The sequence below is a fragment of the Osmerus eperlanus genome, unplaced genomic scaffold, assembly GCF_963692335.1.
Source record: "Osmerus eperlanus unplaced genomic scaffold, fOsmEpe2.1 SCAFFOLD_314, whole genome shotgun sequence".
In the NCBI taxonomy this organism is placed as follows: Eukaryota; Metazoa; Chordata; class Actinopteri; order Osmeriformes; family Osmeridae; genus Osmerus; species Osmerus eperlanus.
The window spans coordinates 7,157-23,514 of NW_026911408.1; the positions used below are offsets into that span (position 1 = coordinate 7,157).

The 16,358-nt window shown below is 42.4% G+C and overlaps 1 protein-coding gene across 1 annotated transcript; it reads right to left on the reverse strand.

The window, feature by feature from the left end:
• Positions 1–352: 352 nt before the first annotated feature.
• LOC134016049 (nucleoporin p58/p45-like) lies at positions 353–16,140 on the reverse strand (the record flags this gene model as incomplete). Its single annotated transcript, XM_062455471.1, is given in 12 exon segments — positions 353–554; positions 3,995–4,077; positions 5,599–5,717; positions 7,102–7,141; positions 7,144–7,180; positions 9,922–10,096; positions 10,261–10,326; positions 10,557–10,710; positions 10,812–11,090; positions 12,498–12,530; positions 15,832–15,974; positions 16,136–16,140. Coding segments are annotated over 12 exon segments (1,336 nt in total), but the record flags the coding sequence as incomplete, so codon positions are not given.
• Between the last annotated feature and the right edge of the window lie 218 nt (positions 16,141–16,358).

Consider the following 16,358-nt stretch of genomic DNA (forward strand, 5'->3'; position numbering starts at 1 on the left):
GCGTGTAGGTGTTTTTCTCACAGTGAGAGAAGACACAAAAAGGGTGGGACCAAGGTAGGGAAGGAGGGATAGGGAGAGGTACAAGGATAGGGGCCAGGAGTCCGTGCCGCCACATTCCGGCAGGACATTTTAGAGCAGGAGATTCCACGGACAGACCGCAACAGGTGAGCGAGGGGGGGGTCCTGAACCCCTGGAGGGGCAGAAACCCCTCCAGCACACACAGACAGAGGAGCAGAAAGGAAGGGGCATAGTGTCAGGTGAGGTTGGCACAGACTGAACTGTCCTTTTATTTCCACCTCCCCCTCTCCCCACCACACACTACGGGCATTCTATAACTTGAATGAAGTCAGACCTGGAGCGGGCTGTTGCTGCTGTGTTAGCGTGGCAGCCATGGCAACAGCCGCTGCGTTCGGAACACTGCTGAAGGGGGTGGGGCCAGTGGTGACGCGCGGGGCGCTCTGCCACTTCTGACTGGCGGCTCTTTTGGACTGGAAAACATCCGTGGAGTCCTCCAGGAAAGCCTTCCTGTAGCCCAAGTACTGGTGTTTAAGGATCTGTGGGGTGTGTCGAGAGAATGGAACATTAAATACAAACTGTCAAATTACCACCAAAGACAACCATTCACAAACACAGGGTGGCAATCCACTTATTAAAGGCCACAATTCCCAACACACATTCCTCTCATCAGACACAATACGTCTAAATTTACTCAGTGGACAGTTTAAAACTGTTCAATTATTATTATTATGATTATTATTATGATTATTATTATTATTAACCCCATTGTACAGATGGCATAATCTGGCCAATCCTCATCTAGAGTTATATTTAAGGCTTTATAACTCGGGGAGTGAGCAGGAAATACAATGGAATGAAATACCGATTCACAAATATAAAACCAGTTTCCTGGATCATAAACTCCTTGACCACAAGTGTGGAAAATCTGTAATATACAGAACTATTAAAGATCTGTGAAGCAACCTGGTGTCCCTTAATGTATCCAAATTTATCAAAAATGGTTACAGTATATTGTGCATAACTGTAAATCATAAAATAATCATATTTTACTACCCATTTTTTGCATATATTTTACTTTAAGATGAAACTTTTGATATCACATTGAAAAATAATGTAAAAGTACACAACTGTGGTACACATACCTAAATGTTAGGTGTGCTCAAAGAGGCGGCTATTTTCATTTGAACCCATTTGCTGAGACAGCAAAATTATTTGTATTACGATAACACAGTGTGGGTGTGATTTTAACCCAAAGTGGGCATGGATTTGCAGGGGACATGCAGGGGTCACCTTTTCCTCTTGGCTTGACTTCTCATTGCTGTTCTTATTCTATTCAGTTTTACTAGCCAAGGTGGCCGTCAACATTTGTATTTACCGGCCAATTGAAATTCTAGTTGGCCAATGGCCTCGTAAATACCGGCTAACGGAAACCTTGGCTATGGGTGGGCGAGGTAAATACTAATGCCAGCTTTCCATTTGCATGTGCTTCTAAAACTGATTGTTCAAGACAATAAATGACCATTGAAAGGGACATTTCTGTGTCGGAAGGAATGTGTATTTATTACATATTTAGTCAAAGATATTGATAGTTGAATTACGTGGTATAATTGCACAATCATTTTTTTTAGCTTTTCACCACTGCATTGGAATACCTTTGGGTTATTTTTGCCTTTATCTTGTTGCTATGACGGAAAACACATTTTTGGTGGTGAAATGTTCCTACTTATCCTAGAGTTCATACTCCCTAATTAACACTATTGTCTAATGTGTCACATTAGTTGCAGATAAGACTGGGCTTGTTACCTGGCTTGTTAACTGGCCGAACTCTGTATTTTATTTAGTTGTTGCGTATAACTTACTAATAAAGCTAAAACTCAGAGTCTGTTGCTTCCATTCTGTGTGGTGGCAGGAGCACTGAATCCAATTTGAAAAGTCTCAGGACACTGGCACCATGACTACTAGGGGGCTTGCACAAATGGTTAAATGGTCACAATTTAGAATTAGGTACATTAATTGCCATTAACTAATGTAGCTGCCAATGTGGACTGACTGACAAATGCATTAATTACTTTTCATTAGTTAATGTACTTAACTACAAAGTACTCTCACCAGTGGCTTCCAATCTGGGCACTCGCAGAGACAGGTCTTCTGCTTGTGACAGACACACTTGTCCCTGTCCTAATCCTCCTCAACCTATCTGCAGCATTTGATACAGTCAATCACCAACTCCTCATTTCCACCCTGGCTGAGATGGACATTTCTGGGACTTCCTTCTTGTGGTTTGGAGGAGGTCTGTCTCCGCACCTCATCCCCTTCACACAGGAGTCCCACAGGGCTCTGTACCAGGGCCTTAACACTAAATCTCTTGGTTCAGTAATTGCTTCACGACTTCTCATATGACTGTTATGCAGATGACACTCAACTGTACCTGCCTTTCTCTCCCCCCACACAAGTTAATGAGAGAATATTTGCCTGCCTGGACGACATTTCCTAGTGGATAGCCAGGCATCACCTAAAGCTGAACCTCGACAAGTGTGAACTGCTCTTCATCCCACACATAACCTCCCTACTCCAAGAACTCACAGTCACAGTTGATGGTACTACAGTGGCTGCTGCTTGCTCTGCTAAGAACCTAGGGGTGGTCCTGGACAACCAGTTGGGACTTCAAAGAATTTGCAGAACATCGCAGTCTTGCAGATTCCTTCTGTACAACATCAGGAGGATTCGACCATACCTGACCATATACTCCATGCAGCTCCTTGTCCAGGCTATGGCAATCTCCTGACTTGACTACTGCAACTCCCTCCATGCAAGTCTGCCAGACTGCACCATCTGGCCGCTACAGCTCATCCAGAATGTGGCAGCCCAACTTGTCTTCAATCTCCCTAAGTTCTTGCCTGTGATGCCCCTCCTGAAGTAATTCCACTGGCTGCTAGTTGCAGCCAGTAACAGATTCTAGGTCCTGACTGGCTATGCAGCAGCCAACAAGACAGCCCCTGCCTGTTTAGAGGACATCATTTTGCTCTACTTCCACAGGGTGACTAGCACATCCTGCCAGCTGCATGAAAGGCTCTCGCTTGTCCCGAATGCGGAGCTTCTCAACCCTACCCCAGTGGAACGACCCACGCATTCCATTCAATAAGAACTGCTCCGTCACTGCCCATTTTCCACCAGTCAGAAAACTCATCTCTTTACACTGCACCTTGACTCCTCTGCCATTGTTTGTTCACCTGTGTGAATTTTTAGCCCCTTGTTGTACTTTGTAGTCTAATTTACTTGCGGTTCAATTTGTATTCATATTATATTTGCATTTTTTGAACAGCAGTTAGTCCAATTTTATTTTTACACTATTTGCCATGTGTACTAGAAATGATGCTAATGGCTGTACAATGGCTTTTTGTGAATTGTAGCTTATCCAAGCTGCTATGTACGTTCCAATAACCTTGATATGCATGTATATTGTAGCTTCTGCTAAATAAAACGTAATGTAAAAACAAATGTATTGGTTATCTGAATATTTATACATAGGATAGATTATAATTAGTTAACCATTTACAAATACATTGACTTTTTTCCATTGCAATATGAACTGGAATTAACTATACTTGTTAACATAAATTAATGCTGTACAAATACATACACAAAGCTGTACAGAGTGACGCCTCAGTAGTTATTTTAACAACTACTGTACATAAGTTAATGCCAATTCATGAAACCATATTGTAGAGTGTTCCAGAAGAAACAATGTAACACTTGAATTTATCTTTCAGTCAAAGTTAAGGCCTGATTGAATACAGTCATACATATATTCGTTCTGAATAATGTTTCTGAGGGAAGACTAAACAACTAGAAAATCACCATTTAAACTTACCACTGAGGGCAGTCTAAACCAGAGAGCAATCTCAACCTCTACGAAGTGTAAATCACTGCTCTGTGGTCTCATCCCTGCTTATGCCCACTTTTTAGTAGGACTCACCTTCACATTTTCATGCACCGACTGGAGCTGTGCAGCCAGAGCCACAAATGTCTGGTAGAGTTTTTGCATGGCCAGGGACAAATCTGTACAAACACATAACAGTCAGTGAGAGGGAGGGGGGTCCAAACTGGGGTTAGGGTTAATTGCATAGAACTAGGGTACATTCCATAACATAATGGCGAGAACAACACCCAGCAATGGCGAGAACAAAGCCCAGCAATGCTCGCCTTTTCCTACCAATAAAGTGCACCTACTGCTTAGCTTGCCTAAAAGCTAAATAGTATCTAACAGAGTATCAAGCCTGGTCTTGAAAACCTCCAGTGTTTCTTCTTTCACTACATGTCCTGGCAAGCTATTCTACAGCGACCACTCTGTACGGAAAAAATACTTCCTAATATCAGTGCAGAAGTCATCATTTGCCAATTTCCATTTATGTCTATCATTTCCCAATTTATATTTATGCTCTCGTTCTGCTAACCAAACTCACTGTCACTTTGTTAATCCTTGAATTAATTTAAAAGCCTCAATCAAATCCCCCAAGTCTCCTTTTACTAAGCTTAAAGAGATTAAGCATCTTAAGCCTATACTCATAACTTTTATCTTTTATACATGGAATCAATCTGGTTGCCCTTCTCTGAACCTTTTCCAGCACCTCAATATCTTTCTTATAGTGTGGTCCCCAGAACTGCACACAGTACCCGAAGTGTGGTCTAACAAGAGTATTGTATAAGGGGAGTCTAACTTCCTTAGATTTATACTCAATACTCTTGGCTATGTATCCTAGTATCCTGATGGCCTTTCTTTTCTTTTTTTATACTGCTACCACACATTGACTAGAACTTGAAAAGATTTGATCAACTATAACCCCCATGTTTTCAACTTCTTCAACTCTACTTCCCACAATTCCCAGCTCAGATGAAGTCCCTCCTACTTTGTATTCTATCACATGACCTGTGAGGGGCAGAGGGGCTGGGTTATGGCAGACCAGGTGGGTGTTGGGGAATGCGGGTCAGTGGGTACTGGGGCAGGCGGGCGTGGGCGTGTGCGTGTGCGCGTGCGCAAGTGTGTACACCCACAAAAAATATCAGTGAAGGACAATAAGACTCACACCCCCCATTTTAGTCCATGCTCATGGGGTAGTACTTTTCAAGGTACAAAGAACTATGGGGTGGAGCTAGCAGTCATCATGGATTGATTAACTACAAACTTCTTGTGAATAACATTTTGCCGAACAAACCAACCACCACTTTTAAATGCCTGAACTTAGCCATTTTAAATAAATGAATGAATTAAGGACATATTAACAAATCACAAATCTGACTTCATTTTGAATATTTATTTTCTTTTGTTTCTATTAATCTCTTCAAACACGTCAATTGATTTAAGCCTTAGTTTACAGACTAACTTGTAGAAGCGGCAGTATATATAGGCAGTAATTGTCAGTCATGTTTGCCCAACACCCAAAGTGACAGCATGTCCATTATTTGTTCACAACCCATATACAACAACGCAACTTAGATATACAATATGAGGTGTGTGTGTGTGTGTGTGTGTGTGTGGGCACTTGCGCATTTGTGTGGTGAGTGTGTGCGCATGCACTGTACCTTGGGGTGTGATGTTGTGGCCACTGCCCTGAGTTGTCAGGTGATTCTCCAGCTCCTCGATTTGCTGGCGATACTGTTGCAGCTGCACCTCAAACTGACCAATCAGGGCTCTGAAATAACTACAGCACAGAGATAGATAGAGGGCTGGGCAATTAATTTAAAAAAAAGAATTTGAAATTAATTTTGGCTTTCCACAATTATGAAAACAAAAAAATGGATTATTTTTGTGCCACATTTAGTTTAGTGATGTTCTCGTTTTGTCTTGTGTTGTAAATCCAGTGCACCCTTTTCCTTTGTAGTGTTGCACTTCGCTCCTCCCACAAAGCCCAAACAAACCGCGGCATGTGTAGTTTATCTGAATACCAGAGAGCTGGCCTTTTAGTAGGAAAATGTTTTGGTGTCTATTTAAATGCATAGCCCAAATAAGGGGAAGGTGGCTTCATGAAAACCAGTCACAACACAAAGCAACCACAAGTAAACACCTTTTAGAAAGATGATGCATATAAAGTTAATTGTTGAGGTGGTGTTGAGTTGGAAAAGCACTGGGCGTTACAAACCTTAAAACAGAAACAGCTTGGGATGAAGTTGCTGCCTATTGTAGCAGATATCGCATGATGCAGCCCATTTAAGTAAATATTTTGTTTTGAAGAAAACTTTAAAACAAAGTAAGTTTTTAACAAAATATGTAGTCTATTAGCCAATAAAGAAATTGCCATTTATATAGCTATGTTATATTTTTATCCTTTATCAGGAGTGAATAGAGGTTGTCAGATGGCCTGGAAACCTAGAGCGAAATGTGAAATGTGTCAATAAGGCTAATTTAATGCAACACAACCTTGGGGGAAAAAAAATGAACCTACAGCAAATGGGAGTAAAGTAGCCTACTTTTAAACTTGAAATTGCAAGCAAACTTTAAAAAGGTAAGTGTGATATTAACTAAAGTTTTATGAATACTTAGTACAAAAAATAGCTAGAAAACACTGTATGTAGAAAAACGGTTCAGGGGTGACAGAATGCCTGCGACTTTCGTTGTTTCATTTCTGCCACATCTAGTGTAATTGAGGTTTGACATTAGCGTCACTCAGTTTATTACATCGACGCAGGTTTCAAAATGAAGACAAAATGTCTCCAAACTGCCCGTTTCCCGCACCACACACGGCAAAATAGCACCAATGACCTGAGGGATTTATTATTAAATATGATTCTTTTTTATTCATACATCTCATTTATTTATTTATATTTATGTTTTTTATTTGAACTTTTATGTATTTGTTTGTATGTTTAATTATATTTCAATCCACGGTTTAAAAAGTTCACTAAAATCATCTGGATCTCAATATTGATCTAAATTTTTGCCATAATCGAGCAGACCGACAGCACCGACACAGATAGGGGTCTGAGATAACGACAGTACAGATACAGACAGGGCTCTGAAATAACTACAGCACAGGCAGGTGGGAGAACAGAGTGGAAGTGAACAAAGGCCAGAGAGTTGTCACTCACTCTGAGGGTGCAGTGTTTTCATGCTGGAGTCCTGGGGGGTTTTCTGTGTCCGTATGGCAATATCTGCATTTTTCAGTTCCTGTGTAGAGAGCAAAATACAAATGGGCTTTCACAATTTCCACAATGCAAGCTTGAACCGTTTTTGCATAGAAAATAAAGAGGATTAAACATAGACGTTGGCCCAGTTATGGTCCTAAATGGTCGTACAACAATTCTGATACGACCAAGACCAAGCTTTGTTTCTGGTCTTAGTCTCTGGCGCCACTGCGGTTGGTTCCAGTACAGAACTTTCAGCCACCCCTTTCAGTGCAAGTGGGGGTGCCAAAGATCACAAGGCCTTGTCTCTGTTGAGGTGGTCAAAACTGATAATTACAACACTGGATGCGGATTGCTGCAATCACAAACCAAAAAGTGAATATGGGAATACTTGCTAGTAAGTCGAGTAAGAATTGGTTGCTTTGTATTGCTGGGTAGCTAGTCAGCTAGCCACCATGCAGTCTTTGTTTCATAGCAAAGGTTGGCAACAGATGAAATCGAACAACTAGCTGGCTTAGTAATTGCAAGTTTGCCTTAGCAACATCAAATGCTATAATGGGCCTATTCCACGGAAGTAAACAGATGCAATGTATCGTCTCTTCCAGTTTTACAGAACTTCAATTGCAAAACTGGTGCAATTCACATTGAACTGTAATTTAACTGGAGAGGAAGTGTGGTCACGTGGTTCCATTCAAACCCATTCAATACGGCCATTTCACAAGATGGCGACCAAGACCGGAAGGAGTGGAAGGACGTTCTTCCGCAACTGGAGATGCAAGTATTTCAACATGAAAAACCAGGGACTGTGTGCTTACAGTTCTCACAAGGCTAGATAGCTGACAAAACAATCTTGGCATTCAAAAGTGCATCTAATTCTGTTTATACCACAAAGCATTAAGATATGCTTTGGGCGATGCAGAAAGCCACAGAAAATGAATGGCTAACCAATTTCACTAGGCTAAAAACGTTAAATGTCGGAAAGCAAAATGGTAGCTCGCTAATGTAGCTAGTGTAAGCACCAGGAGACAAGGAAGAGAAAAAATAAAAATAAAAATAAATAAATAAAAGCTTTCCCACCAGTCTCTCAAGCAAAAGCGACTGTCACAGGCGGAGCACCGTCTCCTTCACTATGGAGACGGTTCATAGGTGTCTCACACCAAGTTTTTATGGAAAGGGAGTAAGGCCAATTCAACTTCACACATGAACAAAAATCAAAGATCTCCAGGAGAAAAACTTAGCAATCGGAAAACCATGAAGTCTACCTTGGCTAGCAAACAATATTCAATGGATCACTAGAGCTAGCCATAAATGTGGATTAAATACTGCATTTCACCGAAGATAACACTTGGGAATAACGTTAGCCTAGCTAGCATAATTTCAAAACGACGCTGAATTATCAATCAATTTTGTGATAACCCGTACCACATCCGTCTACGAGAGAACAATGCTAGATTGATAATTTAGCATGTCACTAGACACATTGTACAAAGGCAGCCATTACAAACTGCAATCAACTCAATTTGCCACAGGTGGAGTCCAATGAAGTAGACACACCAAGAATGATTAAAGCGAACAGGATGCATCTGACCACAATTTGGAGCGCCACAGCAAAGGGCCTGAATGTGGCCAGTAGCGTAGTGGTTAAGGTACTTGACAGGGACCCGCAAGGTCGGTGGTTCGATCCCCGGTGTAGCCACAGCCGTTGGGCCCTTGAGCAAGGCCCTTAACCCTGCATTGCTCCAGGGGTGATTCTCTCCTGCTTAGTCTAATCAGCTGTACGTTGCCAATAATGTAATGAATATTTATGTGAATGATTTGTATTTGATTTGAAATAAATTATATAAAAAATTATAAAAATGTTTTCACTTTGTTATAATGGGTTATTGTTAGTGTAGATTGATGGGAAAAATGGCAATATCCTTATGTAAACCTACACCAGGGATTGAACCGCCAACCTTGTGGGTTCCAGTCATGTACCTAAACGATTAGGTTTAAATTTAATACCAATTAAATGGTGGTATATTAGACTAGCATTCTTAGCATTCTGTAGAATTGAATTCCCTCGCCACCACTGAGCAGTTGCACTGACAGGCCGCGGGGGTCCAACGGTATTTACTTAGTGTGCAAAAGTGTGTGGTGTGATTCTCTTGCCAATGATATTGATGTTACTTTGCTTGTTCTCTTTCCCTCTCCCATTCACAGATGCTGGTGGTTATCCCTGATTGGTTTACCGATTTAAGGTTCCATGTGCCTGGGAGAAGATGGCAACCCCACTTGTGTAGCAATTATTGGTAGTTTCTGTCAAGGGTTATGGTTCCTTACTGGGGAAGGGGATCTGTGTCTTTGTTTAGTGTTATTTTGCTTATGGTTGATTTAAGGCAAGCCCTGGGTTCGATGGCCCATTATGTGGTTAGCCCAGGAGCTTACCTGCTGGATCCCTGGACTCATTTATTGTATGTCAATGTTCTTTTGTATTTTTGTAAGAAAATAAATGTTTCTTTTTAAGTCAAGTTTGGTTTAAAGTTTGGTATGAGCCTCAAAAGTAAGCAAGTCATGTCAGGTCGTAACAATTGAAAGAAAGGGGGAGAGATTTATTGAGATTTTAATTATATCCAAAGACAATGAGGTTATTTTTTTTGTGGGAAAAGTTCAAGTGTAGGGAGCACCATGCACTGTTGAATATGGTACAGAACACCATGAGTTTCTGTTTCTGGTTATAAACAGGAAGGGAATTTCTAAAGGCACTAGTCAGTTTGTTTGGGATAGGATGTGTTCAGTACCTACCTGAGCAGTCTCCATCTTCAGTTTGTTGATGGCAAGACTGTTCCTCTGCAGGCTGCTGGCACTGAGAGACAGAAGCTGCTTCAGACTCTTAATATCATCCTCAACCTTCAGCATGGCCTTGGAGGACATCCTGCTGATCTCCTCTTCAACCTGTTTCTGCTCCTTCACAAACTTCCTGTAAAGCACAGAAGAGTCAGAGCAGGCCTCTATTGGAGTCTCTCACTGGACACCAAGAAATGCAGATGGAAATGAGCTCTGGTCACATATATCACAGTGAAAATTATGTTAAAAATGACACATACTGCCTGTGAAATAAATTAAAAGAATAAGTAATCTTACTGGAAATTTTCAACATCTTGGCAGATGAGGGGTGGGAGATTGTCATCCTTCAGAGCCTTGCTATCCCTAAGGGAAGAAACAGAAAGGAAAGAGAGAAAGAAGAAAAAATAGTGTGTCAGAAAGGGCACTCTGGGGATGTATTTCTGTTGGTGTGTGGGGTTCTTATTCTCTGGGTGTTGGGAGTGTGTGGGGTACCAATTCTGTGGGTGTGTGCAGCCCTGGCAGTGTAACATGACTCATTCACTTTGTGAGTGTGTGATAAGTGCGGGACAGTATTGGGCATGTGCAGTACTTACTCTGGCCTGGCCCCAGAGGATTTATTATTCTTCTCGGAGGAGCTTAAATCAATACCACCAAGACCTACACTGGTGGAAGCTGGAGGGGCACTAGAGGTTGAAGTGGAGATGAGAGCCCCCAAACCCAGCCCCCCGAGAGCCGGCTGTCCCAAAGCTGCAACAGAGAGCAAGAGAGAGATCAGAAACATGCACATAAACCCACATGCACAGACACAGACAGACAGACACAGACAGATGTGTAATGAGTATCTTTACCGGCATTAGCTGTGTTAAAAAGGTTGGAGCCCAGTCCAGAGGTAGTGCCCAATGTGAGCCCAGAGGGGATGGTGCCAGAGGTGGCGGGTGTTGCTCCCAGGGTGAGAGCGAAGCCGGTAGAGCTGGCCTGGGGGACCGGGGCAGTGGAGGTGAGGGCGGTGCCAAGGGTCAGGCCCGTGGGAGGAGCGGACGCGGTGAGGGAGAAGGGTGCGGCTGATGCTGCCGGTTTTCCAAAACCCAGGAAGGTGTTGTTGGTGGTGGTGGTTGCAGCTGGAGCCCCTGAGGTAAACAGCACGTAAACCTCAAAATTTACTTTACAGTTAACTAGCTAAATGCTTATAACTATTTATATAATAGGTGCAGCTACAATGAGTTGCCAATCACCAAGCACAACGGATTGATTGACCACCATTTGGAGTTGAATGAAGCTTCCTGAGCAATCACTGCTATTTTAGGGTCTGTGAGCCCCATTACTAGATGTGGATGTAAATGGCCATGTCCAGTGATCCGTGTAGGAACAACAGCCCTTTAAATACATAGTCCTCCCATTGTATGTGAGCATTTGATGACTGCCTAAGGTCTGTGACCCAGAGACATTACCAGACACTGGGCATCTCCCCAGTTGATGCTCTGCAAGGCTTGTATTACAGCCATTTTTATTTCCTTTTAGGCTATACTTGGTTTCAGCCTCGTCTTCAGCAGGTGAAAAGCATGTTTATCTGGATTCAGATTGGCCAATGGATTTGGAGTCATTTGAGCAGATAAGATGTTTCTGTATACTGAATTCATCCCGCTGCTGCCATCAACAGTCACATCATCAATAAAAACAAGTTCCAGTGGCAGCCATGTATGCCTAAGCCATAACACTACGTCCTTCACAGATGAGGGTACTCTGTATCAAAAGCAATTGCTTTCTTTGTCAACTTTTCCCTTTCCATGACTTTGGTCCAGGTTAATACATCAGTCCCTAAGAGTTTGTTCCAGAAGTTTTTAAAAATATTTTTTAAATTTGCAAACTAACCTGGCTGTTCTGCGCTTTAGACATACAAGTGGTTTGCACCATCTGAGGTGACGCTGGTGTAGTCCTTTCTTTATTTTAATCTTGCCTACATCTATGCCTACATCCTGGAGTGCTGCTGATTTGTTTGACTACTGAAAAAGGGTTTTCCTTAGCAAGTGAATGTATTCTTCAGTCATTCACTACAGTATTATTCTGCGGTCTACCAGGTCAATGGCTACTACACAGCTCACCTGTGTATTTTGTGCCTCTTAAGGTGGCAAATGCCTGGACCTTTTAGCTTTCTTGAGCATGAACTAATGATGCAACAACATACAGCTGGCCAAGAAGCAGCCTGCCTGGTTACCTTTGGCCTCATAAGATGGGGAACTATGCACAAAATAGACTAATTCTTACATTCACCTGGGTGCAAATTAAAGATGACCATCTCTACTTCAACCTCATATTCATGGTTTCAATTCAAATGAAATGTATAACACCATATAGCATTAAGATACTAGGTGTCTTTGCCTCTTTTTCCACATACATTTCAAATTGTAATGCATGAATCAGTTCTGAAGCTTTAAAATCTGGCCTAACACATCGATCACTCAATCTGATCTACTCACAGAACCAACTGGTCACTTCAGTTGAAGGGTCACATACAGACAGAGACACACACAACTTACCTAGAGTAAGGCCTGTGGCAGGTGCAGCAGTTCCTATAATGAAAAGTAAAATGGATACGAGTCTTAAAACAAATACCCAGGACTACAGAAAATGCAGGTTAACCTTCTCTAGCGGTGAAATGGTCAGCTTCACTTGCCACATTGTCTGGCAAGATATTTCAGCTGTCAAGCAACCGGATACAGGCATTTAGACTGTTTTGCTTATTAATTGGTTTGTATGTACCAACTGTAACCAGTTGAAGTAATAGCAATAAATTATCGTTGCTGACTGAATTCAGCAGAAGGACACACAATCTATCAAAGCATTTGTGTTGTCTTTCTATGGTGAATTGTTAGAAATGTTTTCCTTGATTCGGCTCTTCCTGTTTTAGAACTGTAATCACACAATCCAAATGGGCTTAAAGCATTTTTGTCGATGAAAGGGTCTTTTTTTTATACATTTTGGTTTGCAAAACTGAGTGTACAGGTTAGGCTACAACCAAAAGTAGGCTACAGGTTTTTTCCTCCTCCCTAGGCAGTGTTTGACCAAATGCATTATGAAGCCTATTTAACTAGGTGACCCTAGTTGTAGGCATACTCATGGCACATTACTTGTATTGTTTCTTTTAAAAACATTTTTTTATGTATTTATTTTTTTACAGGTGGCAGATGTCCATTTTCGATGTGCATCCAATGACAAAATGGCAATGTTTTTGCGATCACAAAATAAAGAAAACAAAAGTTTTCGAGTGTGACTTGAAGTTGCTGTAGTAACATGTGCATTTAATTCTATCAATAATCAGTCAATGATCTCTTAGTGGCCTGGATATTTGCCTTTGTGGTGCATAAAAAAGATTTTTGCTGGAACTAACTACTCGAAGCCAGGCGGCGGTGGTTGCCTTCTATAGGCGACTTAAAGGCGCACCTTCCATAGGCGGCTTAAAGGCACACTTTCCATAGGAGGCGTAAAGGCACACCTTCTCTTGCCGGCTTAAAGGCACCCCCTCCATAGGTGGCTTAAAGGCACACCTTCTATAGGCACCTATAGGCAGTTCAAAGGCACACCTTCTATAGGCGGCTTAAAGGCACACATTCTATAGGCGGCTTAAAGGCACACCTTCTATAGGCGGCTTAAAGGCACACCTTCTATAGGCACCTATAGGCAGCTCAAAGGCACACCTTCTATAGGCGGCTTAAAGGCACACCTTCTATAGGCGGCTCAAAGGCACACCTTCTATAGGCACCTATAGGCAGCTTAAAGGCACACCTTCTATAGGCGTGCCCTTCTATAGGCAGCTCAAAGGCACCTTCCAGCCATTCAGAATATTCACAGAGACCACACTGTACTTGTTATTGTTGCTACAACTGCACATTATTTTAATAATTTCTCAGTTCTGTGCATTAGATGTGTGTGTATTTAACATTGTGATTACTGCCGCCTTTTCAGTTTTGTGAGATTTTCTGAAACATTCCAACAACTGCTCTGTAACCTTAGCCAATAATTTATAAAACCGCCACCCATCCTTAAGGCTTCAGCATGCATCCAAGTGTGAAAGGGGGTACAATCCAGGTGTTGTTGGATTCGGGTTGCTATCCTATCCTTATGCACCAATGCCTTGTGGTTCTACCAGAGGCAATTGATAGACTTGTGGTGTGTGCACGGGGATGTTCATTATTATCTGAAAGCACGGATTGAATTTTCAATTGCGGGACAAAAGCATAGCACGGAGGCTGCGGTTAGTACCCGCACCCCCCTTCTGCTGATTCTGGGCCATGATTAGCTATTACTACCGCCCGTTTATCCCAGATTTTTCTTGTCTCGATAGCCTATTGACGGACCTCACTCAAAAGGGGGACAGGTGCCGTTTCTGAGGATTAAAGCGTGCTTAAGTCGTGGTCCTCTTTTGATTAGCCTCAACTTCTCTAAAGCTTTTCGCCTGCAGACCGATGCCTCGGACAAAGGGCTGGGGGCGGTGTTGTCCCAGGAGATTGAGGGGGAGGAGCGACCGGTCCACTACATCAGCCGCAAGCTCAGCCCTAGGGAGAGTCAGTATAGTACCATCGAGAAGGAATGTCCTTGTCAGTTTTTCCTCTGCCTTCCCTGCTCCGCATAAAACCAGCAATAAAACGGTGGGGCAATTCTATAGCTCCCTGTGTCCAGCTTGTCTATCCTTTCACGGGTGTGTCACGGTGAGTGACAGTAAGCTTCACAGCTTGGGGAGAATTGGCAGAATTATAAAAAATGTTCACTTCTTACTCAATTACTCCGAGGTAACGCAAACAAAAGTGGTGAAATAAAGACAAAAAGAAACCGCTAATGACTATATTTACTTAAGTGAGTTTATTTTCATAACGTGCAGAGAGATTAATGCACAGAGCTCAAACTTGCAGGCTAGTTAGAGGCACAGTGTATATATGAACAGATTTTCACATCCATGCTTGTATTGGTGGGTTGGTTGGTTTAAATAGCCCACACAAACTCTATGCCACATAGGACTGGAATGTAGCCATTCTGCGTGTGGTGTAAACTGGTGGGTAATTTGCAGATACCTGAAGACTTCCTTCACCACACTCACATGCCCAAAGAACTTTCTTTCCCTCAGTGAAGCTTGAAAGGCAGCAGCTCTTAGAACTGCAAAACTACGGGCTTAGCAAACTAGCTAGCTCAGTAACATACAGATAGATAGATTTGATAAAAATGCATTAAAGAAAAGCTGCCTGCAAAGAAGTATGCACATAGTCTGAGGAAGGCTGAAGGCAGTCACTGAGGGAAAATCCCAGGAGATCAGCAGTTTGAGATAGTCAAACCACCCTGTCTGGGACCAGCAATCATTCCACGGTCCAAGTCACTTAGATCACATTCCTTCCCCATTCTGAAATTTGGTCTGAAACAGCTGAACCTCTTGACCAAGTCTGCGTGCTTTTATGCATTTAGTTGCTGCCACATGACTGGCTGATTAAAATATTTGCATTAACAAGCTGGTATACAGGTCTACCTAATAAAGTGATCACTGAGTGCATCCAATTCATGTGGTTATACTGACTTTTATCGTTTTGGCTGTGGTCCAGCCTATTGCAGCGTGATTGTACAGCCTATTACACGAGTACTAAAAAGAGATTTTTAATTGCTTAACTGATTAATGTCAGCAGTTAACGGAAACATTAAAATACTGAAAATGCCCACCCCTACCGTGGACCGCCAGAATTCTGTGACTGCATCTGCAGACCTACACCTGTGTAGGAGTGGTACCTGGTATGACAAGGGGGTGCAGTGCAGTGTAGGTGGAAATTAGTGTGCGTCCAGAAGTGGTAGCAGATGTGACAGTGGGGTGCAGTGTCGTTGTAGAAGTGGTACCTGCTGCTGGAGAGCCAAAGGAGAATCCACTGGCAGGTTTTTGTGCAAACAGGCTGCTCCCCAGGCCGAGGGAGGAGGTAGTGGTGGTGGCAGCCGTGCCCAGGCCTCCCAGCGTGAATGCCCCAGTATTGGCAGCAGGGGCACTACAAACACACAGACCACACACTGATTTCTATATAAAGCACACTACAAACACACAGACCACGTAGTCACACCCTGATTTCTATATAAAGCACACTACAAACACACAGACCACGTAGTCACACCCTGATTTCTATATAAAGCACACTACAAACATACAGACCACATAGTCATACACTGATTTCTATATAAAGCACACTACAAACACACAGACCACGTAGTCACACACTGATTTCTATATAAAGCACACTACAAACATACAGACCACATAGTCACACACTGATTTCTATATAAAGCACACTACAAACATACAGACCACATAGTCACACACTGATTTCTATAAAAAGCACACTACAAATATACAGACCACATAGTCACACCCTGAT